General features: G+C 42.4%; 1 protein-coding gene across 7 annotated transcripts in view; it reads right to left on the bottom strand.

Moving 5' to 3' along the window:
• Positions 1 to 26897, bottom strand: part of TRERF1 (transcriptional regulating factor 1) — a 103284-nt gene that overhangs the window by 6971 nt on the left and 69416 nt on the right. For 3 of the 7 annotated variants that reach the window (XM_071577735.1, XM_071577730.1, XM_071577733.1), the window contains 10 exons: positions 23481 to 23578; positions 12407 to 14047; positions 11756 to 11805; positions 10851 to 11001; positions 9668 to 9916; positions 5904 to 6273; positions 5300 to 5360; positions 4381 to 4520; positions 3614 to 3717; positions 2336 to 2411 (listed from right to left, as the gene is read on the bottom strand). In XM_071577735.1, the coding sequence (XP_071433836.1) occupies positions 2336 to 2411; positions 3614 to 3717; positions 4381 to 4520; positions 5300 to 5360; positions 5904 to 6273; positions 9668 to 9916; positions 10851 to 11001; positions 11756 to 11805; positions 12407 to 13780 (2575 nt within the window). In that variant the 5' untranslated portion in view covers positions 13781 to 14047; positions 23481 to 23578. The remainder of the gene's footprint in view (positions 1 to 2335; positions 2412 to 3613; positions 3718 to 4380; positions 4521 to 5299; positions 5361 to 5903; positions 6274 to 9667; positions 9917 to 10850; positions 11002 to 11755; positions 11806 to 12406; positions 14048 to 23480; positions 23579 to 26897) is intronic. The other 4 variants (XM_071577737.1, XM_071577743.1, XM_071577752.1 and 1 more) reach the window with 4 other exon arrangements.

Below are 26897 nucleotides of genomic sequence, written 5' to 3'. Positions count from 1 at the left end.
TTTTACTTACCATATTCATTTTGCACTGGTTAACTGGAAATAAATATCTTCTACTAATTTGTGTGCTGTGGGCCCAACTTAGGGGTTTCAAGGGGGCTACATCTACACCCAGGGAGCCTCACTGAGAGGTGGCTCAAATCCACTACATCCACCATATGCTGGGTCTGATCCACACTCTACCACAGAAAGTACAAGAAGCTTCCAGACTGTTGGGAGCACCTTATTTCAGAGACCATCTCTGCTGCAGTTCTCACTGCAGAACTTCAGAGCTGAGAAATTCCACTGTTCAGATCAGAAGAATTCGAGTGTTTGCAACAGTGCCCCCCCCTTGCATCAGATACATGTTCCCTCTCTCTTCCCTAAAACACCATCCTGACAGACGGCAAAGTGTCAGGACAAAGAGATTAGGGTGTTCTTCCAAGCAGCCCTGGGTCAGCATGTCCAGCTCTCTTGGCACACAATAGAAAATCCTCAAGTTTTACAGCTTGCTTCTGTTACAAGCCAAGAGGTTTCCAAGGTGAGCTATTTGCTTGTACCCTCCTTTGAGGGCAATGCTAAGGATGAGTTTGGATATTTATTGTTTTGTGGTATCAGTAACTCTCATGAGTCAGTGCCATGCTCTCTTTCAGTATATTCCATCTTTAAATGTTGCAGGCCTGAGAGCAAAGATTTCTGAGTATGGAGCAAAAACCACAAGTTAACCCAAACAAATGCCACTTGAAGTTATATTAAAGGTGTTCTTGCACTGAGAAATTCCGATATGCCTTGAGTGGCGTATTATAAACCACAAATAAACTGTTATTCAAGAGCTGCTCCACCATGCTAGAGCGATGCTGGCAATATAAGTTGCAATTACATCCAAGACACTTAGAAAGTAATGCTTTGTCTTGTTATTTGATTGTACTTAAATCCAAATTGGTGACATTTTGTTTCATGCTGTGGTTAAGCACAATCAAACTTACTTTTCTGCTTAAGAAACGACGATACACTGGTGTCCACAGGTCTCAGTGCTAGTTAACAAGGATTAGTGTCATCTCATGTGAAAGATTAAACAAAACAGTCTCTCTTGGCTCCTCCCTGAATCCCAATAAAACATTTTCTGAAACTACTTTGAAGTTGCTTCAGTAATGACTTTCCTCCTCTGCCACGCAGGCAGAAATTTCTTACCTGCTTTGCTAATTAAATTGTTCACTGAGGATGAGGCTGCTGAGATCCATCTTCACGTCCTGCTCTCAAGCCCTGAACTGTCTCACACACATGATTTAGTACCATCTCTTCAGACAAGACACCCTGGTCAAAGTTCCTGGCTGATGTTGTCCTCCATCCACCCACATGTGCACCCTTTGGATAGCAAAATGCACTGGGCATCTCCCTCAGACAAAACTCTAAACCTGATGTTCACATTTATTCTCTATCATTATCAGCTGCCATCAAACATGTTTCTGTTCTTGTTCTCAGGCCAAGGGGTAAAGGACTTGCTTTAGAAAAGATCTCTTGTTATTTGGGAGTCTTTCCAGCAGGCTGCTACATCCAGAAAGTAGCTTCAATGACTCTAACTGGAAATGAGTACATGACCTTGGACACTGTGATTGATTGACCATCAGAAGACTCTTGGTTTGTTTTCCATTGAGCTTAAACTGGAGATGAAGTCTTAACTGTCTTAAGTAAAACCCTACTCTGTGTCTAAGCAGTGGTTAGCCACAAAAAAGCATTAAGGAGTAACATGGAGGGCTGCAGGAGAGACATTTGCCATCTGTGCTCAGGTGACATGACTTAAGCTCCATGGCTTAACATCACATTGTGTATTTCAGAGGGGCACTTCTTCATCACCACAATATAGTTCTTGCCGTGTTTGTGAAAGAAGTCACCAACCCACACTTCTTTTGACTAGACCCATACAAAGAGAAGCTGTCTAAGCAGCACTGAGACACTAGTGAGGGTTGCATCACTGCCTCTTTGGAAGGATGTTCATGATTATCATATTCATTGAATGTGCACCATCACCTCAGAGAAGGCCTCACTGATAGTAAATTATAAATTACAAACAGCAGCAGTTTTAAAAGGAGATCACATTTCCCTTTAAGAGAAAAATAATCACTTGAGGCAATTTTAAATCTGTAGAATCCTACACATCAACATGGATGCAAAGTTTCAGTACATTTTCAGTCATGCAAAAAACTTGCCAACTTGTAACAACAGTCTCTGGAAGTACCCCTTGGCACTTTCCATTAGATGCTGCCATTCCTGCAGCAGACAGCAGTGTGATCCCATGCTTCAGCCTGGGATGCCAGGCTTGGACTCTACATACCAGCAGACAGATCACAAGGAAACCTACCGGCGTAGTGGTAATTTGCCAAAGGATGACACTTCAATCTCACTGGCTTTCTCAACAGCAGCTTTTCAAGAGCAACCTAAATGAAAAAGCAGGGAAAAACAGAATTAGCAAATGCAATCAGCTGCTGCATAAAACTGCATTTAGAAGACTATTTGGTACAAGGATAAGAATTAATTTTCTCTCTTTTCTCTCTCCTGTCATACAAAATCACATCAAATTACTCTAAGGCCCATTAACACTGTACCTCACAGAAGAGCATCTAATGTGCACCTGCCCTGTCTTAATTAGCAGAAAACTGGCTATTACTTAGCAAGTTCCAGCTCTTCCCTCCCTTCTGCTGTCACATAGAAATAGTTTATCGTGTTTGACTTGATAGCGTTAATTAATACTAATATTTAATGGTTGGTTTGACAGCATTAATGTAGCATGAGATCTTTTAGAATACCTGTTTAGGTCAACATCTGTCAGTAATGACAGCAAGTATTAGGTACTCCTCCTTCAGATCAGGGAAACAAATGATTTGTGGATCCCTAAAATTTTCCCCTGACAATTCAGACTCACTGTAAAGCAAATTCCACATCCTGGCAGTAAGTTCAATCACATGACTCAGACCACTCAGATACAGCTAACAGAGAATAATGAAACTGGGACACAATCTAAAACCCACTGTATTAGACAATCCTGTGAGACTCATTCCAGCCCTGTGTTCTGTTGCATTTTGTTTTAAATTGGCTTTCCAGGAACTGGTGCAAAGGCCTTGTCTTTCTGAACATTGGGCAAAATGGATGTTTTGCCCTAGTTAGTAACATTCCCATCATTAAACTAATGCAAATATTTGAAATGCATTATTTATATAAGAACTGTATGCAATTACCTCACAGTTCTGAGAAAATAAATAGATGTGACTGTTGCTACACAAAAAGGGTTTTTATAAGGGCTAGAGGAGGACTGAGCCCTCTGTGACCAAGTATAAAGTCTGTGAAATATCAGGGCTGGAGCAAGCACTGGGAGATGTTCAAAGCCCCAAGGCTATAAACTAAGTAATCTTATCTATATGAAATATACAGTAAGCCTTCAGAGAGGCACTGCTTTGAAATTTAAATTTATTAGAGAAAAAAGTGAAAAGTCATTCCCCAAAAATGTTATAGGATGTTTAAAGCATCATTGCAAATCAATCAGAAATCTTTTTTATACAACCATATCTAAATCCATTTAACAAAGCATGCTAATTTATCTGCAGAAGAGGATCATATCTCCCCTTTCAGCTTCTTATCTTACCATAATATCGCCTTTCGCTTCAAAGAGAGAGTGCAAAGCGTATTCTGAGTTAGTTCCTCCACCAGGTAACACACTGGAACAGCTCATATTTAAAAGGTCTTCCACTGTCAGAAACAAGTCAACATTTTACTGCAGATACAGCAGCCTGTCAGTTACACATCCAGAGCCAAGGATTCTGTAATGCCACTCGAAGGCCACTTAGTTCATGGCAGCAGCTTCTTCCATACTTTCCCCAGCATCTCATCTCTGTTTTAGAGTCACTCACTGAGGAGAGGATGTAATGGGATTTGCAGAGCACATCCCTTGGTGTGGAACAGGCTACTACAGAGCCACAGATCTGCCTGTGAGGCAGTGACTTGCACATGCCAGTGATGTTGCTGTGCCAAGGAGGCTCCAGCCAGCGTAGAGAAACAGAATGAACCATGCTGGAAGCAGGAAAAAACTCTATTCAGGACTGGTAGAAACCACCAAGCCTGTCTTATTTCCCCTCAACTATGGTCACAGGCCATCAGCTGCCTCTCATTTGTGACCTCTGCCCTTACCAGGCAGTTCCGTACTCAACTTCCCAGCAACCCAGACTTCACTTTAAATGCCACAAGGTAATGCTGCTACTTTGAACCTATAACGCATAGTTCCAGTCTCTTGCTCTGCATTCTCATTAATATTGTCCCAAACGTTTTGTATAGTACACACATGAGAAATCAATGTGTATTTCTTCAGTAGGTAGAGGCTGACGTAGCAACTTCTAAAATGGCAAGTCATCGTACCTCTTTGTTGGAAGACTTTGTTCTCCAGTTCTGGCCATGGTTTCCAGACCAAAGTAGCTTTGTGCACATCTTTCTCCATTAGCAATCTGTCCTGCAGCTCAGGAATATCAGCCTGGAACCTGGACCCAATATTGATTCGCCTGTAAGGATGAATAAATATCTAAGTATTCAACTACACAATATGTAGAAAAAACAGAAGTCACGTTAGTGTTCATTTTTTTCCTACAAAACTTTTATTGCACTCAAGCGGCAGGAAATTGTGTCAGATTGCTTTACGCAATGCTTCACTCCCCGTGGGGTAAGCATTTTGAATACTAGAAAGAACTGGTCTCTTGAGGGAAAGCAAAAATTTCAGTATGCAATTTAAACCATACTGAGACATCATACCTTAGGGACAACCCAAGTCAGCTTATACCCATGATTAGCAGAGAGGCTAGATGTCAGAAACAGCAACTTTCTGTTCCATAGAGAAGGGCATTCTTCAGCAGAGAGCAGAAAGAGCCATTACTGCTAAGGGACAAACAATCCAGTTTTCAGTTTGCCCTGGGGAACCTACCAGGTAACACCTCTCCAAAGCTCCACTGTTGATATATGTATATATTAACTATATATAAAAGCAAGAGTACTACCGATCAGCACATTTTCCTCACAGCCCTCTTCCCAGCCGTCACTAACTGTCATTTCACCCTCAGTGGTTCCCACTAAGCCTCTTCTCCTAGCGTTTTTCAGCCATGACACCTAAATTTCCCACAGCCACCTTGCTCCAAATGTCCTCAGCCACCACCCACAGAAACCTCAAATGCGTCCAGCTCAACATGATTTCAGGCAGTTGAATGCTACCTGCCCAGTTCAAAACACTTCAGACCCGCACTCTAGGCTGCAGCTAGTTCATAAAAGCAGTGACAAAAAATTTTCTTACGGTTCAACAGTCTGTTCTCCAGGCCCAGGCGTCACTGGAATGACACTTCCATCAATACTATCTGAAACAGAGATCAGAGTTTGGGTATTGCTGTTGGTGCACCACCTCCAGGGCTGCATTGCCACCTCCCTATTAACATCAACATTACTCCTGTCTATGATGCAAAAATGACCCTTTTAAGGATATTTAGAGAGAAACAGTCTAAATGTTACAGGCAATAGAAATGTCCAAACTTGCAGAGGTTTCTCCTGCCCTGATCATGGGTGATTAGATAACTTTTCTTGTGAAGCACTGAACAACAAAAAGTGAACCCCATGTCTTCAAACCAGGTCTTTTTCCTCCACTTCACAAGGCCCACATGTAATGAGAGGCATGGTGGTCCTTTCTTGAGGCAGACCACATGGAAAGATCACAGTCTTACTCACTGATTAGGCTCCCCTGTTTATTTTATGCCTTAACACTGCCTCTGCAGGCAAACCTGAGCTTTTCCTGTGACTTAGCAGAAGTGGTCATGCATGTGAGCACACACAAAAATCACCCATGTGGGAACACCAGAACAGAGGACAGCCACTCTGTACTGCTGCTCTCTAAATGCAATACTTACTAGACCGACACAGGAGCACCCGTGGAGTAGGTGTCAGCGGAGTAAGTGGCAGCTGAGTATGTGAGGTGCTGTGAGATGAAGTGATAACACTGCTGAAGAGACCAGACCCTTGCCGAACTGGACTAAGCATCGGTGGTGGAGTGTAGGGGGGGAGCTCGTGTGTCCGGTCTAGCAGATGATCTCCCAGAACACGGGGAGAGCGGAGCTGACTCTGGTACAGAGTGGCACCAGAGTGGGACATGCTGAGGTTGAAAGAAGGAGGAGGTATGAAGAGAGGTTCCGGTCTGTGCCGATACTTCTTTTTATCCTGCAACGGTTTGAAGTTTTCTTCCAATTTTACAGCACTTGGATGAGGTTTTTTGCTAGTTTCCTAAATGAAAACATGTAGAACCTTAGCATTTAGGTAATTGATGTTTGCACATAGTCCTCTAGAGCTCTGGGAAATGGCCACAGAAAAGCTGTTACCACCAGGCAGTTATTCAGGTACTACCATAATAACCCTGATCACTACAGTATCTGGTGCTACACAGAAACCTCAAGGGAGAGAGAAAAACCAGGACAAAATTACCCTTTATCTCCATCATCAAGGCCTCTGGGTCAAGTTAGGGCTGAGACACAGGGACAGACATGGAGAGGCTGTTGCCAGCTTTTGGAAGTGCAGGGGACAGCTCTCCCAGGCCATGAGTCTCCCACACCCTTCTTTAACTCCACTCAGGCAGCCTGGGCACGTCTATTCGCACTGAACAGACACACAGGCTGTTGGGAGATACTTTATTACCCAGTCACAGTTTATTAGAAACTTTATATGAGAAGTTTTCCAAAGCATTTATTTAGTTTGACCAGGAAGAACACATTGAGCTCAGCGAAATTACTGCAGTACTCAGCAGCAGGAAAGAAGAAAAATGTAATAAATTCAAATTCTTTCCCTCTTATCACTACATTCCCATCAGCTTGATTACAGTCCAGCTGCAACAAATCCTGAACTTAACTCCCTCCTTTTTTCCTTGGAGAAAAAAGGGTAGTAGATGACCATTTGGGAAATTCACACACTGTAACATGCACCAACTTCTAGAATTTGAATGTTAAAAATAATTTAATAGCAAATCCCTAGAGTACACAGAAGCAGAAGGCACAGAATTTGTGCAAACTTGGAATCTGGGTTTCTGTGGGGTGGGGATGAGATGGGAAGAAACAGGTTCTCAGCTTGCGCTTTATGAACACAGTAGATGAACACAGTATTAAATGCACTGCTTTTAGGTGTTCATATCGTAGATCATCTTTAGGATAAACTTGGGAAGCAGGAGATTTCTGACAGATAGGGTTACTCCAGAGTGTCTGCATCATCTGGTAAATTCTACAACTACTTGAAGCAAATTACTACAACGTATGTTTAAACAACATACATCTTTACACCATGGGTGGTTCTAGAGAATCACATTCACCCAATAAAAATCATCTTAAACAAGCATTAGCACTGTCACCCTTTATCCCTTATGTTAATAAGTTCCAGCTTGAGGAAATGTTTTTGATTACAGAGGTCCTGTCCTCTCTGTTAGAACATGTTACATCCTCTCCAACAGCTCTTGACATTTTTCTTTGTAAAAAGAAAAATCAAGTTTTGGAAGGGTTTTGCTTTTGCAGGGAAGAAAATGCAGCTTTACAGAGAGTTTTTTGATAATGGACATTCAGAACAGCAAAGATTCACTGTAAGGACAGATGCAGTCCATCAAGATGGTGAACATTTAGTGTTCAAAAAGGAGAAAGAGGAAAAACTCCAAACAACCCAAAACCTAAAAAAGACGCCCAGAAGGCCAGATCCAAGTCTTTGATTAAGGGCTCATTTGGTACTCCTTTCTCACGAGAGTAACGCAAACCAACCAACCAACCAAGACAGTATCTTTGAACATCTCTGTCTCCTACACTGCTTCACCTGCAGTACACCTTGGCCTCACCAGGGCTATGCCCACTATGCTTTCAAAACAGATCACACTAAATAGTAAAGGACATAGTTGTGTCCATGGGCTCTCGATCAAGAATCACCCCGATTCTCTTCCAAAGCTCCAGAAACTGGTTGCCATTATCCAACACAGAATGCAACCTGGTGGGCCCTGATGCCACACCTTGACAGATCCACTCTGAGTAGATCCTGATGGACCTCATCTGACTGCCAGATTCAGCTCACCATCCTGTAGCCTTGCTGAATATTTAGTTCCTTTCTGCTGTTTGAATTTACTGATGCCATGAGCTTTGTGGGAACCATTCTGGACAGCTCAAAGTACAGTATAAATAAATGGAACACAGCTTCAGTTCTTTGGTAATAAAAAATGCCAACTCTCTCTAATGGCATGATCTTTTGATAGAAGAAGACAGAAACTGTGAATCTTTTGATCTTTCAATGTTTCCAATGCTACTGCTTATTAAAAGATAAGGCCCAGAGAGGAAACTGCGTGAGTTTAGTCTGCCTGGGCAATAATAAAGACCACAAGTATAATTTTGAGGGAATGAATGTGCATTTAGCCAAACACTGGCAGATTTAATCACAGTCACTTTACATACGTTGCAGAAAGACACAAGCCCAAGCCACCTACTCTGATGTCTCCAGAGAAGATCTCCCACTCAGAGCTCAAGGATTCAGAAAAGACTGTCCCTATTCTTTAAAGAAACCAGAAATAGAAATGAAAAACTGTACTGCTGAGTTACTAAGTATTCACTGGCTAAGTATTCACTGGCTTTCCCAGTGAAGAGAAGTTTATGTGTAAAACCACTGTCTGAAAGGAAGAGAGAAAAAATTTTATATATATTTAAAATCAGTGTGTGTGTCTGAGTGAAGGATTGGGGGGGGATGATAAATACATAGAATATTTTAAGGAGTCACTAGTGATGGTATATGCTGTCTCCTGTTAGGCAATCAGCCTTGCGTGGAGAAGGAAAGGAACGAAATATCACAAGAGTATTTCTCTGCATTGTACAGATAATACTATAGAGTAATTACACTCCCCAGTAATCCCTTATCATGGTGTAGTCTGCCAACATGGATTTGAAGGAACAAGTAGAATTTATTCCTGCATTGGAACATGCAATAAATACTGCTTGCTCCAGGAATCTTTCAGGAAAACAATAAAGAGCATTTTCACATCTCATTCAAATACTCATCAATTCCTCGTGCTGCCTGACAATTTCAGTTTTATGAGCAAAATGAAAACACTAAGCATAGCTGGTTTTCCTGTATCAGAACTCCCAGTGATTAACCCTTAGAGCTGATGCATGTAGAGAGAAAGAGAAAAATTACTTCACTGCAAAACTCTGAGTCGACAAGCTTTATATTGGCTTAGAGCACATGCTCTAAGCACTGCACTATCTCCAGCTGAAATGAGCAGCACATGAATCTGACTTCAGAGAACAGGAAGAAATAAAACTGCCCAATTTAAGCAATAACGTAACAGTGAAGCAGCCTGAAAAGGAAAAAAACAAAACCAGTAAAAAGATAGTAAATCCCTTTGTTCTAGTGGGATAAAAGAATATCACATTCCAATTTCAAATTATTTATTTTCAACTTAGATCTTGATTCCTCAGCAAAGGAAAATGAATATTTCCAAATGACTGAGGAAGAAATGGTGTGATGCAACAGGACTTTTTTTTGTTCACTAGGAATCAAAGATTCCAGAAAATATTTCAAAATACAGATGTTTTAGAAAGTAGCAACACTATAAGCAAAGGGATTTAAAAAGCACAGGACAGTTAGTGGCAAGAAACACAGCACTCACAGAGGATGAGCAGGGGTTGGCCACTTTTGGACTGCACGGTGGAGAGTAAGTCATCTTCACGAGAACGGGCATCTCGTCATCTGACACAGAGTTGGCAGGCTTGTCTGTGACTGTGGCAGCGCTGGCACAGGGCTGCGTGCTGGGCTCAGGTGGCAGAAGCTTTACAGGGACAGACACTGGCATGACGATGGGCGCGAGGCTATCCACCTCTTTAGGCAGCGGCTGCTGTGGTGGTTTCTCTCCATCATCCTGCACAGACAATTAAAGGCTTTCAGCCTGAGTGAGGGAGCGCTGCTCCTGGATCGATACACTACGCAATGTATGCACCATGGCTGGAAGGAAGTGGCCAGGGTTACAAACACACGTTTGCCTTCCTTCCTGGGACTCTATTTGCCTTGAATGAAGTTGGCAGACTACTTGTGACTCCTACATAGACAGGATTCAGCTTTGGTGACAAATAATCACCTGAAGCATCTTTACAAGATAATTTGCAGGAGGGCAGATAAACACACCTCTTTTTATTACTACAAATAAGAATTCTCCATCACCCACCTAAAAACGAAGACAAACTGTGTAACTGGTAGCTTTTTGCCTTCCTATGGTATTCCCTGTCAGGACAGAATTTCTAAAATATCAGGATAGAGAAAGACTGACTGACAGGGTGAGTTATTTTTATGCAGAACAACTAAAATACATTTTTGGTTGGGCATTTCTTGATACCTATAGAAGTAAAACACTTTGGAAGAAAGCTGTCAGAGATCAAAAATTCTGCTCCTTCAGTTAAAGCCTGGGAAGGCTTCCAATAAATATGCCTTAGTCATCCAAGTAGTTCACATAAAATAAGGAAGACTTGATGTTCCTGGTATTTCTAATACAATAAACAAACATGAGGGGGGAAAAATTTAGACACTCCTGACATGACTTTGTAGGGTGTTTCTTGTAACATGCAGAGAAACAGAGAACGACAAACACTGATCTGTCCTCCACCTCTGCCTCTGACTTTAAAATAAGACTTCTGGCCTACAAACTCACAGAATTATGTGCATTTCTACTTACATAGGGTATGACATAACAAAACAGCGCCCAGAAGAACAAGTTTCAACAGCAAAGCAAAGCACAGCAAAGCAAGCAAACATCAACACAAAACAAGAGCAACAAATACTGAAGTAAAATGGACTGCTACCTGTTTGAAGTTAGGAGATGCTCTTACTCCTCCATGTGACCTCATGTGACCATTTAGAGCAGGCAAACTCTTAAACTCCTTCAAGCATATTGAACACACTAGTTTGTTCTTCACATCAGCTCTCTCAGGAAGTGCTTCTCTGTTCTGGCCACTGTTTTTGTTTTCATATTTTTAAGTGTGGAGCAGAAGAAAAGACATTAGTTTGGCATGTTCCCTTTGTTGCAGAGGAAGGGTTTTTAGTCAAGGATCTAAATAAAATTTTACAGCTAGATGGTTATGAAGTTATAATTAAACATGTGGTGACTGATGTGGAATATGTGGCCAATAACCTAGATGAGCTGCTCCCAAGATGGGGAGAAGGGAAGTTTTGAGTAAGGCATGCTCATCAAAACTGGGTCTCAATATGGAACAGTCTGAGAACCCAGGAGATCTGTCATGACAGGCCTACATTTCCCCACTCATGACACCAATTAGTAAGTACTTGGACACAGTGCCTCTAAGTTACAGTAGACAACCGTGCTGATAGCCAACCTCAACCTTTGGAGGTGAGACCTTAATTAAAAACAGATCTCTGCTGCCAAAGTTACAAATCCAAACCACATACCAACCCTTCCCTTACAAACACAACACAGAGCAAACTGCTCCCCTGCCTTTGCTTTTTCTTTGGTTCTCTCCTCCTGCAACACTTTTTTTTTTGAAAGACAATGCATTTATTTGATTCTGTTGCTGAGGGTGATGCTGTAAATCACAGAAACTTAATATGAAAAAGCATAAAACTAAAGATCTTTCAAGGAGAGCAACAATTATTACCTATCCAGACTGCATTCTTTTCCCTCTAAACTGCAGAATTCTTTTGCGTTTCTCGTATTTAAATAAAAAGACAAAAAAACCTATTTTAAAAATACCTTTGTTCTGGGGACAGTGTCTGCAGTCTGCCCTCTGACAGTTGCACCTGCTATCAAAGGAGGAGAAAGGAAGAGGGGAAAAAGGAGAAAAGAATTTTTCAGAAAATACTAATGTTGTCACTGAAGGTCCTCATGGCATTCAGTTTGAGTTTTGCGTGTGATTTTACTAACATTACCAGCCTCTGAGTTGAGAGCCTGGCATCAAATCAGTGCCTCTGTGAGCATAGCTAGTGCAAGTTTTCTTACCACTCACCTGTTGTTTGAAGTCTTTGCTCTGACCCAGAAGCACTACTTTTGAAAACAAGGAGTTACTAGCTGCCCCTGAACAACTGAGCCCACAGGTGTCAAAAAATTAGCTAGAACACTTTATTGTAACTGGGTTCCTCCTCCCCAGAAACCGAGGCAGAACTTCCCAAAGCCTCTGAGAACGAAAGCAGCAGTGCCACAGCAGTTCTGTGCTGCTACCAGCCTGGTCCAAAGCCACCTCACAGATAAAAGACAGAAGTCTGTTAATGCAGTTCCCCAAAACATCCCAGAGGTACCCACCATTCACATCCCAACCTTCTGACTCCCCTGAAGCCATCAGTTTTCACACCTTGCTACTCTTCTGCAAAAAAGTTTGGCTGAGCATGGATCTAAAATAATACCTACCTGAGGCCATGTGGTGCTGGGAGAATCTTGCTGAGAGCTTTTGTGGTTGAGATGAACTCCTGAGGGTGGCAAAAGAGTTCGATGAGGGACAGCATTACCTACAGAATTAATATCCTGCCGGGTGGGATCCTCTGCGGTCTCTGGTGGAGTTAGGCCAACATGGGAGTTCAGAGATGGCACTCTGCTCTCACTCGGGTATTGCTTGTGCTGATCTTGCTGCTGCTGCTGCAGTAAACTCTGTGGGTACAAGTGCCTGTACTGTTCATGGGGGTCTTGGAAGCAATACTGAGGCACTGCTCCCAGCTGGATAAGCTGCACAGGATGACTGGGATCCTGTGAGTACTGGTGTGGTTCATGCATAGTCTTTGGATCGAGTTCCCTGTGATACGGAGGAAGTGGCAATTGCATCTGCTGCTGCTGTTGCTGTAACTGCTGCATGACAGGTTGTGTTTGGTAATACTGAGCGAGCTGCACCGGACACTGCCGCTGCTGCCGAGCTGGCTGCTGCTGCTGCATCTCCTGGATCGAGAGCCGCTGGTGTCCCTGCTGTGGCTGAGTGTAGTACTGAGGCTGCTGCAAGTGCTGCATCTGCTGCTGTAAGAGCTGCTGGGACTGCATTTGTGGAACGTGCGTCTGTCCCTGCTGAAACGCAGAATGCATCTGCATTTGTGATAAGTGCTGCTGGTAGTCGTAGTACAACTGTTGGTGCTGCATGACTTGCATTTGATGCTTCTGCTGTGTGCTTGCAAAATTCTGGTGTGTTTGCTGTGGCACTGGTTGATATCTTTGTACAGTGGAAGTTACAGGCTGTTGCTCCACTGCTGGCTTCTGGGACAGCAGCTGCCTGAGCGCACTGTCACCAGAATTATCCACCACTGAAGACTCGGTGTGCAAAACCTGAGCCATGTTGTTGACTTGAATTCTCAGATTTTGGTTAGCAAATACTTGTGTAAAGGAGTCCAATTTATGCAGGACCCCACTGGTAATCTTTTGCGACCGATTTTCACTGGGTTGAGAGTAAGAATATTGGTATCCATCATGGGGTTCCCCCTGCCCAAGGGGGCTCCACATCGCACTTTGATTATTCAAATTGTTCCTTGCTGGGACATGGTTTCCTGAGCCAGAATGTGTCCAACTAGTTTGTCTGGATGTATCCACAGACCCAAGACTTTTTGAACCTACAGGCAAAGCTATACTGTCCCTTGAATCTTGGGGGAACTGAGGGGAGAGGGGGGATGCCTGGGGAGCATCCATAACAGATGTCCCATAGCTATGATTTAGAGATGGAAGGGAGTTCATTTGGTGTTGTTCATAGTACAAGTTCTCATTGTTGTTGGCAGTATGGTTAGTTTTATACAATTGCTGGTCCCCCATTTTTGGTCACTTCTGTTTCAAACTTACAGGCACACAAACCATTGAAATCTCTATGAACCCTGAGATAGCTGAGTGAGGGGAAGGGAGGGGAGGGGAGAAGAAGCTAGAATTACTTATAATTCAGCACGTCCGTGTGCATCACAAGGACTAAAATTTCCTCCAGTCTGTCAGTAATTCCAATCTCAGACTCAACGTTGCTTCACATCTTCAATAAATGGACTGCAGCACAAATCATACACAGATGAGTAAATTCAGTGTGCCAAGCACCTGTGGAGTAAGAGAAAGACAAGGTAAATGCTGGCTCTCTGCATAAACTGTTATTGTTATTGCCTCAAAGGAAACTGTAAAATCTTCTAGTTTGAAATACATAATCAGATGCAAAATTGTAACAGCTGGGCTATTTCAGAGCAGTTAGATTACTTCATCTCATGCCATTATGCTGCCTCTTCTCTAGTGCTCTGATAAAATCATTCTGCAAAACCAATAAAAGCTTATTCTTCAAAACTGTCTTTTCTCCTGAAGTATATGAACATTCAAGCACTTTTTGCTGGCCACATACTGCACTCTCATGACTAGTTCTAGTCAGACAGTTGACTATCAAGCCAAGTCACAGACTCACAGAATGGCTGGGGATGGAAGAGACCTCTGTATATCACTGGTGCAACGCCCTGCTAAAGCAGGTTCACTCCTGCATATCTCCAGAGAACGAGAGTCCATAACTTCTCTGTGCAGCCTTTTCCCATGCTCTGACACTCTCAAAGTAAAGATGGATGTATCATACTCAAATGGAACTTCCCACATTTCAGTTTGTGCCTGTTGCCCCTTGCTGTCACTTGGCACCACTAAAGAGTCTGGTTCCATCCTTTTGACACCTGCCGTTAAGATATTTGGATGCATTGATATGATGCCCCCTCTGTTTTCTCTTCTTCAGGCTAAACACCCTGGAGCTAAACAGCCTCTCCTTGTAAGAGATGCTCCAGGTCCCTTGATCATCTACATAAGCCCTCTGCTGAACCCTCTCCAGCAGTGCCCTGCCTTTCTTGAACTGAAGAGCCCAGAACTGGTTACAGCACTCCAGGTGAGGCCTCACTAGGGCTGAGTGGATGGGCAGGATCACCTCCCTTGACCTGCTGCAATGCTCTTCCTAATGGACCCCAGGATGCCACTGGCCTTGCCCCCAGGGGCACACTGCTGGCTCATGGACAGCTTGCTGTACACCAGGAGCCCCAAGTTTTTCTCCACAGAGCTGCATTCCTGTAGATTGGCCCCCAGCAGGTTGGCCCCCAGTCAGTACTGGTCTGTACCAGTTAACATAGGGTTGTTTTTCCCCTGGTGTAGGACCTTACACTTGCCTTTATTAAGGCCCCCTCCAGCCAACTCCCCAGCCTGTCCAGGCCTTGCTGAATGGCAGCACAGGCTTCTGACATATGAGACACTCCTCCCAGATTTGTATCATCATGTTGAGGATACATTCTGTCCCTCCATCCAGGTCATTGATGAGGAAGTTGAACAAGACTGGACCCGGTAGTGATGCCTGGGGAACACCATGAGCAATGGACCTCCAGCCAGACTCTGCATCACTGAGCACAACTCTGGGATTGGCTGCTCAGCCACTTCTCAAACCACTCATCTAACCCACACCTCCTGAGGATGAGAGACAGTGTCAAAAGCCTTGCTGAAGTCAAAGCAGACAACATCCAATGCTCTTCTCTCATCTACTCACACCCAGACATTCCATCACAGGAGGGCTATCAGAGTGCCAAGTGGGTATTTCCTCTTGGTGAATCCATGTTGACTAGTTCTGACAACCTTCTTTTCCTCCACATCCTAAGAGACTGCATGCAGGATGAGTTGTTTCATCATCTGCCCAGGGATGGAGGTAAGGCTGACTGGCCTGTACTAAGTATGCTAAGAACAAACCAGTCAATGGAAATCTTTACCTTACTGCAGTGCTGAACTCCCAGCTTCTGTTCTACCCTCTCACTCTTCGTTTTGCATTATTTTAACAGAAAAATTTATACTGAATGCAGCCTTTTATAATTTTTACTGTATAAACTGTAACTCAAAGTAACATTTTACAGATGTTTGTACTGTTTCCAATGAAAAAAAATACATAAGCACACATTATAGGGTTGTTTGACTATTCCACAAAATGATGCAATCACTGTGACTACAATCACACATATGCACAGAGGTACAATATGCTTATGCACTCATAAATAAGTTTTAACATAAAAGCTGATTCTGAACTTTAACAAGAACACAAAAATATTAGACCAAAACCTTAACTCTGCCTCCCTCGCATCTGATTTTCTAAACATAATGTTCTCCATACCAAAGACTCCTGTGTACTGATATCCTTACCTTTCTAAACTTAGAAGAATCCTTGATCTAGATGGATAAATGTGAAGTCACTGATGGAGAAAATTTTAACCATCGCCAGTGCATATTAAGGAGAGTCTGTGCTAGCAATGGCAAATCAGGGTAATGCATTGCTGCAGGCAGAAAAAACCCTTTTCCGTTCTAGCATAATGTATGACAGAAAACCATAGCTACCAATGGAGAGAGCTTGCAATGTGTACAGTTTGTGTAAGCCATCTGGAACTATTAGTATGTAACATTTTCACGTGACAAATAATAGCTGAGAATAATTGAAAGTTTATTATTTCCCCTTTCCAGAAATATACATTGCTTCTCAGTTTCTTTGAACACACTCCCTCCCAGATTTTTATAGATGAACAATTAAAGAAGATAGGAGTCAACAATGAATAGACAGGCTGCCAACAGGATTTTTCATCCACAACACAACTTCAAAGACTTCCTATTAAAAATTATGAAGGGAAACCAAACAAACCTTCCACAAAACATTAAAAAGGCATAAAAATAAACACTGTGTGATATTTCACACTGAAAGGCCATGAACGTTCAGAGGAAGAGAAGGAACATACATCTCCTTTTAAGCCTGCCAAGTTAGGAAAGCTCAGCTGAGATGCTCTGAACACATCTTCTCATAAAAACAGGGCACTACTGGATCTGCATGTAGTACACCTTTTGTATAGGAGCTATGTCCCATTTTACCTATTAACAGAGCTGCAATTTACACCAAGTTTCTTGGGTTTGATCCTTCATTTTAAAGTTTGAAATGACAAGTATTAGTCAAAGGACAAGAAATATTAGTGATAGAAACCAGTGAGGCAGAATAAATGTCTCCAGGGGACAATTAAAAGACCACAGGAATTCCAGGAGTAAGGACAGTAAGAGACTTATTCTTAAGGCAGCAAACAACAAGATGTTGTTACAAAAATGTATGAAGTGGCCAACCAGACCCCTGACCCCTTCTCTTCCCACAGGCAGGAGCACTGTGGTGGCACACGCTACCCAGTGTGACAGCAGCCACAGCTGGTCTTACAGTCATCACAAAAAATGCCATCCCTTGGGCGTGCACCAAATTCCACTTACTGCACCCTTTCAACCGGGTTACCTGTCACAGTTCTGAGGATACTGGAAAACAGTCAAGAGGTTTTATATCTGAGGCATTAGCAAAAACATCTCTTTTCCCCTCCCTCAGAATCAAAAAATAAAGAAAAAAAAGAGCTCACAGAAATTTCCTCTACAGCAGCTCAAGCATCCTCAGCTTTGGTTTGGGAGTAGGGACATACTGCTGTGTGTTAAGTACATTTCAGAGTTCTCATCACAGTTATACAAAAACACTTGGAAAGAATTGCAAACAGTTATGGAATATTGTATTAAAATACCAATCCAGTCACAAAAATACTGGAAAGTTTAGTCACTATGAGAACAACATTTGAAAAAACTTGCATTGGTTTCAAACACCCATTCTTCTCCCCACTAAAAAAAAGGAAGATGAACACATTCCTTTCAAAAGCATCACTGATCTGGAAGGAGAAAATAAAAATGTTTAAAAAGCACTGTTATTTTACATTCAGGTAACAGGAAAAAACCCCAAAGAGATACAAACATTTATAGAAGAATAATAATCAGTAATAAACCAGTCCCTTAGATACCAAGTATTTTTTTAATACTTGAATAAGCTCGATACTGTATACAGTGAGCATTTGCTATTGACTTTAACTAAATGCCAACAGTATACATTGCTTGTTGGATTAAAACCTATCAGAGTGTGCCAATGTTGTATATAACATCCTTAAGGCTTTATGGGCACCAAAGTTAGTCTCTGATCAGCCATTGGCAGGACACTTAATGACTTCCATTTCTTTCCATAATAGGAAGAAAAGAGTGCTCTTTCTCCTTTCTGGTAAGCACTGGTGCCTAAACACCCATCAATGCCAGTTATCACAACAACTCTGACTACTAAATGGTTAAATTAAACAAGTAAAAGCAGCAGAAGTTTTAAAGCAACAGTGGTTTGTTCTCAAGTTCTGCATTTCTTCTCTCCCTAACAGCCATTTATGTTACTTAACCCACTACATTCCTGACATTACAGATACATCCCAATTATGCAATCATTACAAACAAACATGAAAATAAATGCAAATGGACAGAAACGTTTCTGTAGTGTCTAGAAAGAGAAATACCCTACTTAAGTTTATGGATGGAATCTGGACTCAAGCTAATGGGAATTCAATTGATTTCAACAGAGACAGCGTTTTGCTCCAACTCTTTTCTCATCATTTCAGGAAGTTCCCCTGCAACGGGCACAGCTTGTCTTCAGACTGAAAGCCACAGACACACCAAGCTGGTTGAAATGCCTTTACACACTCCAGCTGTCTCCCACTTCAAACACAAGCAGCTAAAAGGCAATACCAATAGTATCTCCTGGAAGCATGTCATAACTTAATTCTGATAAACATGAAATGGAAGAAAATTCCAACATTATCAATCCTTATCAATCATTATCAATCAAGGTGATTCTATTTTTCTCCTTTGTACTATTATCACTAGAGAGTCAGAAGCTGTGGAGTTCCCAGCACAGGAGGGACAATGACCTATTGGATTAAATCCAGGCGAGAGCCACCAGGATGATGAGAGGGATGCAGCACCTCTCCTGTGAGGAAAGGCTAAGAGGACAAGGATTGTCCAGTCTAGAAAAGAGAAGGCTTTGGGGTGACCTAATTGTATCCTTCCAGTACCTGAAGGGAGCCTATGGAGAGTGATTATTTACAAGAGGTTGTAGCAACAGAACAAGGGGAAAGGCTTTAAACTGAAAAAAGACTACCTTTAGATTAGATATTAGGAAAAAGGTCTTTACTGTGAAGGTGGTGAGCCTGAAACAGGTTGCCCAGAGAAGCTGTTGACACCCTGTCCCTGAAAGTGTTTGAGGCCCTGTTGGATGGAGCTCTGAGCAACCTGGTCTAGTGAAGGGTCTCCTATCCATGGCAGGATAGTTGGAACTACATGATCTTAAGTGCCTTCCAACCCAGGCCATTCTCTGAACTTAGAGAAGACAACAGGCAGTGAAACATCAAGAAGATGTTATAAAAAAACCCATTGCCAGCTTCATCACATACCACAGAAGCTGAAACCCGTAGAATTTTTCAAATCAAGTAAGTAACAGATCAAACCACAGTCACACAATCAAACTGCCTGAATTCACATGAATTTCAAAACTAGGCATCCACTCCAAATAAGTCAATGCATGAAAGTTGGGCTGGGTGTGGGCTGCAAAACCAGCCAGAGCCAGTTTCAGAACTGAGTTAATGGCAAGGGATGACAAAAGACTGTACAAGAGCAGATGCTGAAGGAAGCAGACTCATTAAAAGGCTGTCAAGTTATTATAGCACTCATCTAACCCATTTTGGTAGGCTGCATGGCTGTGTATCAAAAGGGAACTGGATCCTACAGTCTGTCTAACTTATTTCAAGGTATTCAACTGTCCCTTTAAGTAAAAAGCTACATGATTTTATATATTAATTACTAGTTAGCCTGAAAAAAAGAAGACTGGGTGAGATGGCAGATGCAAAAAAACCCCAAACAAACAAACCACCCCTCCATGTTCAACCAGTTTTTGCAGGACAGAGTACCTGCAGATCTCACAAGCAAGAGCATCAAGCAGATGCTCATTTGCTGGGGCATCATCCCTTCTCGTGTTCCTCCCTCCCTCTGGGATGGCAACACATCAGTTAAAGCAAGTTTAACAACCACTCTTAGCAGCCCAAACTGTGTTCTTTAACACTTAAGGCCTGCCTGCCAGCCACAGAAACGTGTCATTGCTGTGTGTTCTTCCAACACTGCAGACATGTTCCAATTGCACCTTACTGCCCCTCAGTCGCACAGCCTGAGACGGGGCTTTCTCAAGTGGCTGTCTTTCTGTTACTGGAATATAAGCTTCATTCTTATCTGCAGATAAGATATCAAAAAAACCCAAGTTCTTCCCTTTCCTTCTTTCATTTCAATGTTTTCTCCCCATTTGGCTTAAATAGAAACAAACCAGGGTTTATCTTACTCGATTTTTAGCCTTTTTTATTAGAATATCTTTATTGACCTGTTTTGTTATTCAGAACTGTCATTATCTCCTGCCCAGCTGTTCCTATATCATGACAGCCATCATTCACATCATCTTGGTCTCTGATTCCCTTCAGGACAGACACAGGAATAAACAGCAGTTCGTTCCCTGACAGCCCCCATTCCACTAACACCAGTGCTACCAGCAGCGCCTGCCACTCAGGCTGACCACAGCCCAGCTTTTCAGCGACAGCACAGACAGTCACGGCTTTCATTTGGGCACTACACCACTACGAATTCACCCAGAAGAGCAGCTTAAAAAACCAAGACAGCATTACCTAGGAACAGATGCACCTGCGCTGCTCAAACACAGCTCTCAGGTGTGAGGCTGGCACTACCCACACATCTTCAGGCAGGTCTAATGCTGGAAGGCTAAGAAGCACAGAATTAGGAGAGGAGAGGTGGCATACTTCAAAGAACCCTATGCTCTTGCAGGCTGTTTAGATACCAGGTTTGTCCTCGTAACTTTTTATGTAGCCAGAGTTCAAGCCCCAGTTCCATTTCTTTTTTTTTTGGCACAGAAAATAAGCCTGTGAAAAAAAGCAGCACAGTGTTCAAACAGAATGAATAATTTCCAACACCAAGCAAGGTGCTTGGGTGAACCAACAGAGAGCAAAAGGGAAGGAGAGGTGAGACAATAACTTGAAGATCTACCATTTTTTTAGAAGTATCTATAGAAACCCCGAAGACATCTGGTATAGAAATAAAGAGAGGTAGAGACTCAAAACAAGGGTATCAGGATCACGACTATTTTGGTTAGAATAAACACTGAAGTAACAATATGGATTTCAAGGACCAATAATTTGCTTTGGCTGTCTCAAGGATAAATCCTTACAGAGATGACAACCTTTCCATTCTGATTGTGGATACAACTGCTCCTTATGGTTTCTACTGCACTTCAATTTTGGCTGGTTTTGGACGGCAGAGATCTTAAGCCCACACCTCTATCTGTGTATAAACCCTGAGGCTGCCACTTTTAGGCAAAACCACCACCACCAAAAATCCCACTTCAGTAGATTAGAAAGTACGCAAATAGAGGAATTACAGAAGTGAAGAGGATTGAAAAGAAGCAAAATATTTAGTAGACTGACTTTTATAGTAAGCATAATAAGAAACCTATACACTCCTAAAATGGAAAGGGAAAAACAGATTAGCTGCTTTTTAATATTAATGCTGGTAATTCTTCAACAGTTGCACAAATCCTTCAAAAATTACCACTCCTTTTGCAGCTGAGTTTCTTCTGCAGTGCAGTTGGAAAGGCTGCTGAGTCTCATGTGGCTGCTCATTTAAGCTGTTCCCATTTCCACTCTTAAGAGAGACTAGAATGTCCTAATTCAGTTTAATAAAGACCACATTGGAGTTGGGGGAGGGGAGACTAATCATAGCATTGGGAGAAAAACTGAGCATTTTCTCTACTTCAATGAAGTTTTAAAAAAGGCAACTTAAAAAAACCCTCAAAAAACAACAGCAAAACCAACAGTTGATCATGTCAGGGAAGTCTCTAGAAAAGGGGGAGGAGAAGGGAAGACAAACAAGAGGAAACATTTTTCTCTCCTTTTCATCTAACTTGTAAATAGAAAATGCATTCTGAGGCACTGGTAATTTAATGAAAATCTTTTTCTCCCCCCAACTAACAGAATTCTGGTTATTCAAGAAGAGGAGGCTGATTTCTAAATAAAGCCATTAACTGAATTTAGTTTAAGGGAGATACAATTTCATGAGTCCCAAAGAAACTAAGAAGGCTGCTTCAACAAATCTGATTATCTTTGCTGTCAGTGAATTTGTGTTACAGTTCCAAGGTACTCTGAAGGGTTCAGAGAACTGCAACTGAAGCAGGTATCACATTACTGCATAAAAATGGCAAATAAAAATTATATCATCTCCTCACAATAGTTATCAAAAACAAAATAGAAGCCTGGACTAAGGCCAGAAGGGCACTTGAATTGTATATGCCATCACTAAGTGACTAAAAAGTGTACAGAAGACAACACTAATTAAAGGGGCTGATCAGCTGTGATAAACACAGTATTTTGTATTTTTTTAATATTCACCAATACATTACTGCACATTTGATCATGGCTGAAGCTGTCTGTGAACACTTTGTTTGAAATCTCTTCAGCCAACCTGGGTTTACTGGCTGCTTAGATCAGATCAACTGTAGTCCTTTCTGCCGAGTCCTATATCAAGGGCAATACTCTCAAACGCTTCCTGGAAAATAAACATGTTCTATTAGCAAAATTGCCCTCAACTTCATATTTTAATTTCCTTCTATTACTCAACTGAGAGACTTGTTATTCTCCAGCAAGATTCTAGTTTTGCAGACATGAAAAGCTGCTGGTATAAGGATCTTAGGACAGAGAGGTCAGACCTTGCTTACTTACTGTACATGGCTACATTACAACCTCTGGTCACTGCTGTGGATTTGGGGGAGGGAGAGATATTTTTAAGTCTTTCCACTAAAGACCAATGCATCAGATATTGCTGTTACCACAGCCATGACAAGCATACAGTTTTAGTTTAAGGTAAGCATCCTTGTAACACACTTAACCAGTTTCTTCCTGACCTCTGCAGTGTTTATGCTCTGAAGTGTGTAATGCGATTGCCTTTTTCTGTAGCTGTAAATGCTCTGAAACAAAGAACATATGCTAGGATTTGAAAAACAGGCAAGAAGAAAACATCCTGAGACAGATAAACAATTAAAAAAACCAAGCAGAAGTAGTAGTCTGTGGAAAATAGCATATGGCTAAGCTCTCACTGGGGAGGGAATAGCTATTTTGAGCCTGGTGTCTGCCCCAAAAGAGAGAGTTTTCAGAAATGCAGGATGCAGAATGCAGGATTCTCTGAAAAGTCCATCCCTCTAAACTGGTTGATACCTGCCAATGGACCCAAGTCAAACAGCTATGCAGAACTGGCTACCATGACTGCTGCATTTTTTTTTGAAGTAAGATAATGTCCTTTTGTTTGTATGAGACAACACAGTCAAAGCAGTCCTTTAAGAAAGATACAAATGGGTGCGTATCTCGTGTTATACATACCGTGGTATATAGAACAATATTTGACAAGATACATGGCCAAAACACAACTAATCATATTTGAGAAATCCATCCATAAAATCAGAGACTCAGAAGTCTAAATTTTGGAAAACAGTGAAAAAGCATTGAATCTTATTAAACAAGCCAGCCTTGGAGAAACTGGACATATGAGGCTGTGACATTACCTGATTTTTGAGCATTTGTGAGATTCTTGTATCTTGTTGTGCTGTCTTTGCCATAGCATTTCATGCTGCTTTCATTCTGTGATCTCAGAGTGATGTATCTAAACAAAACAAAATAATGTAAATTAGTTTTTCCCCAGAGGTGACTGTCTTCTATCACCAGCTCGCCCCAAAGCACAAGCAGATCTGTAGCAATGACCTTCTTATTGCAACACAACAAAATACTAACTTCTATTCATTTCAGTACCTCCAGGTTACTCGCTCATTTAAGTCACTACTGCAGAGGACATCTACCAGCACTCAATTTCTTTAAAGAACCACCAAAGAACCCCTTTCCCATACTGACAGCAAAAGACTATCAAATCTCTGGGATTTATAACATCCACAGTCTTTCAAATTACAGACTGAAATACAAGTAGATAAATCTTTACTTTTTTTACTCAGCTTGGTACCTAATGCAAAATGAGGAATGGGTTATGTTGATGCAATAAACAAAACAGTATCTTGCCCCTATTGTAGAGACCATAAAGATTTCCCAGCATCTCATGCTGCTTTGACAGAACCCAGAGGCAGGCAAGATGCTTTCATGGAGGGGAGATTTGCCAGCCCAAAGCTTGCAACTTACATAATGAGTAGCACATAAACAAGAGAAGGTAGAGAAATCAGGAAGGGAGGGATTAATGAAAGTCAAAGATGTGGGAGATAACAATCAGGCTGTCACCCAGTGCAGAAGAGATATCTACACAAGGTATCTCAAATTATTTAAATGAAAACAACACATTTGTTTTTGTAGACGCTGCTGCCTAGACGGCTTTCAGGGAAGGCCCTCAGCACCTGACGGTGTTAAGAAGGCTGTCTGACACTACTGCAAGGCCACTCTACATATCCTTTGAGAAGTCATGGAGACTAAAGGACATTCCAGAAGACTGGAAGGTGGCTAATGTCACTCCATCCTCCACAGAAGGACCCAAGAAATTATAGGGCCATCAGCCATACTTCAGTCCCTGAGAAAGTTACAGAATGAATCTGCAGGGGGTTATCATAAATCAGATAAAGCACATGATTGGGAAAAGCCAGCACAGATTCACCAAGGGCAAATGGTTCTTGACAAACTTGATTGCCTTCTACAACAAAGCTGTCAATGTGAGGCAAGCAGTGGACACTGTCTCCCTGGATTGCTCCAACACTTTCTATATGGTTTCCCACGGACTCCTTTGAAAGAATCTGCTGCATTACAGTCTGGACAAGTGGTCCATGTGGTCAGTGGAAAACTGGCTGATAGGTGGCACTCAGAGAGTAGTGGTAAGTAGCTCATTCTCCAAATGGCAACCTGGCACAAGTGGGGTCCCCCAGGGACCAACACTGAGCCCATCACTGTTTAATATCTTTGTAAGAGATGCAGAAGATGGGATCAAGTGCACCCTGATAAAGTTTGCTGATGATACCAAGCTAAGCTGGGAAGGACATGCTTGGGAAGGGAGAGCCACCCCTGCAGGAAGACTGGGTAGGCTGAAGAGTGGGCAAACAAGAACCTTACAGAGTACCACAAACACATGCAAGGTCTTGTGGATTGTACCAGATGATCCTTGAGGTCCCTTCCCACTTGCTATTCTGCAATTCTGTGAAAGAAGCCTGGAAGCTTAGGATGCAATTCTCAGCTCACTGATATCCATGGAAAACTCTTAATTCGCATTGAGCTCTGCTGGTTCTGGAAAGTCATTCCCAGGCTTAAGGAGAAAATGTAGACATGATCACAGATAACATAGGTGAGGTCAGTCAGCATTTACTTCCTCTCACTTTCATGCTAGATTCACTTGCTTAAATTATTTTTTTAAAATCTCTGATAATAGGTCCCAAGCACTGTGCCAGTACTATATAAAGCAAGAAGATGCCCCCCAAGTCCAGCAGCTCCTTGGGCAGAACAAGTGCTCTCCCTTAGTCAACCAGCAAGGTGGGGAAGATGAGCCCAAGCAGCTCCCTTGTCCTGCCCAATGCCATCCTCTGCTTCCCTCTTCACCTTTGCCCAAGCCCAGAGAAAACCTAGGTCCACAGCACAGTCCAGACACCAATCCATCAAAACACACCCCATGAGAGACAGTGGAGTCCCTTACAAAGCCTGACCTGCCTAAAAACGTCTTTCTCCAACAGAACACCTGAGCTGAAGGCAAAGGCTAGTAGCATCTAACAGGCATACAGCATGTTCTAGACATCTGATGAATGCCTGCCATTTCTGTTTGTAAGATGAAATACTCAGACACACATGGAAAGCCTGAGATTAATATCAGTGAAGCCAAATGAGAAAATGTTGGGGGTTTTCTGTCCCAGCTTAAAACAACTGCTTAGAACTCATCAATACATTTATATTTACTTTTAAAGAAGTAATGCTATATCCTGGGATGGGGCAACCCTGGATGTACAGACAGACTGGGGAAGGAGATGCTGGAGAGCAGTGCCACAGAAAGGGACCTGGGCCGCATCAGGCAAAGCATCGTCAGCTTGAGGGAGGGGATTGTCCCGCTCTGCTCTGCACTGCGGCAGCCTCACCTTGAATATTGTGTGCAGTTTTGGGCACCACAGTATAAGAAAAATATTAAGATGTTAGGGAGCATCCAAAGGACAGCAACGAGGCATGGTGAAGGCCTTGAGGGGAAGCCATATGAGAAGTGGCTGAGGGCACTTGTTCTGTTCATCCTGGAGAAGAGGAGACTGAGGGGAGATCTCATTGCAGTTACAACTTCCTTGTGAGAAGAAGAGGAGGGACAGGCACTGATCTCTTCTCTGTGGTGACCACTGACAGGACCCGAGGGAATGGCCTGAAGTTGGGTCAAGGGAGGCTTAGGTTAAATGTTATATATTAGAAAAAGGTTTTTCACAGGTGGTTGGGCACTGGAACAGGCTTCCCAGCGGTCACAGCCCCAAGCCTGACAAGAGTTCAAGAAGCATTTGGATGATATTCTCAGGCACAGGGTGTGACTCCTGGGGAGGGTCCTGTGCCGGGCCACGAGCTGGACTCAGTGATCCCTGTGGGTCCCTTCCAATTCAGCATATTCTATGTTATTCTGTCTGATCATGAGCTGTGACCAAAGTTGCAGTACATAACTTTGCTTTCTCTTCCCATTATCCATCTGCTCTGAACAACAAATGCTACTATTAAGCCTCAAAATGCCAAAATACTCTGCAGACAAACCATCCCTGGTAGCATCGTAAAGAGGCCGGGCCAATGGATGCCAAGAAAAACAACAGGAATGCCCAGGAAAACCCTTTCCTGTTTTCTTGGTTTTGCTGCTTTTCCCACTATACCATCTTTGTCATTAGAGCTAACACAGCACCCATATGCAGGTGTACATAAATTATCAGATCCATGCAAAGCTCTCATATGTAATACCATGGTTCAAAAATAAGACTCTGGGCATTTTGGAG

The sequence above is a fragment of the Pithys albifrons genome, chromosome 2 (assembly GCF_047495875.1).
Source record: "Pithys albifrons albifrons isolate INPA30051 chromosome 2, PitAlb_v1, whole genome shotgun sequence".
NCBI lineage: Eukaryota > Metazoa > Chordata > Aves > Passeriformes > Thamnophilidae > Pithys > Pithys albifrons.
Note: the sequence above shows the minus strand (reverse complement) of the source record. Positions and strands in the feature narration are given on the sequence as shown.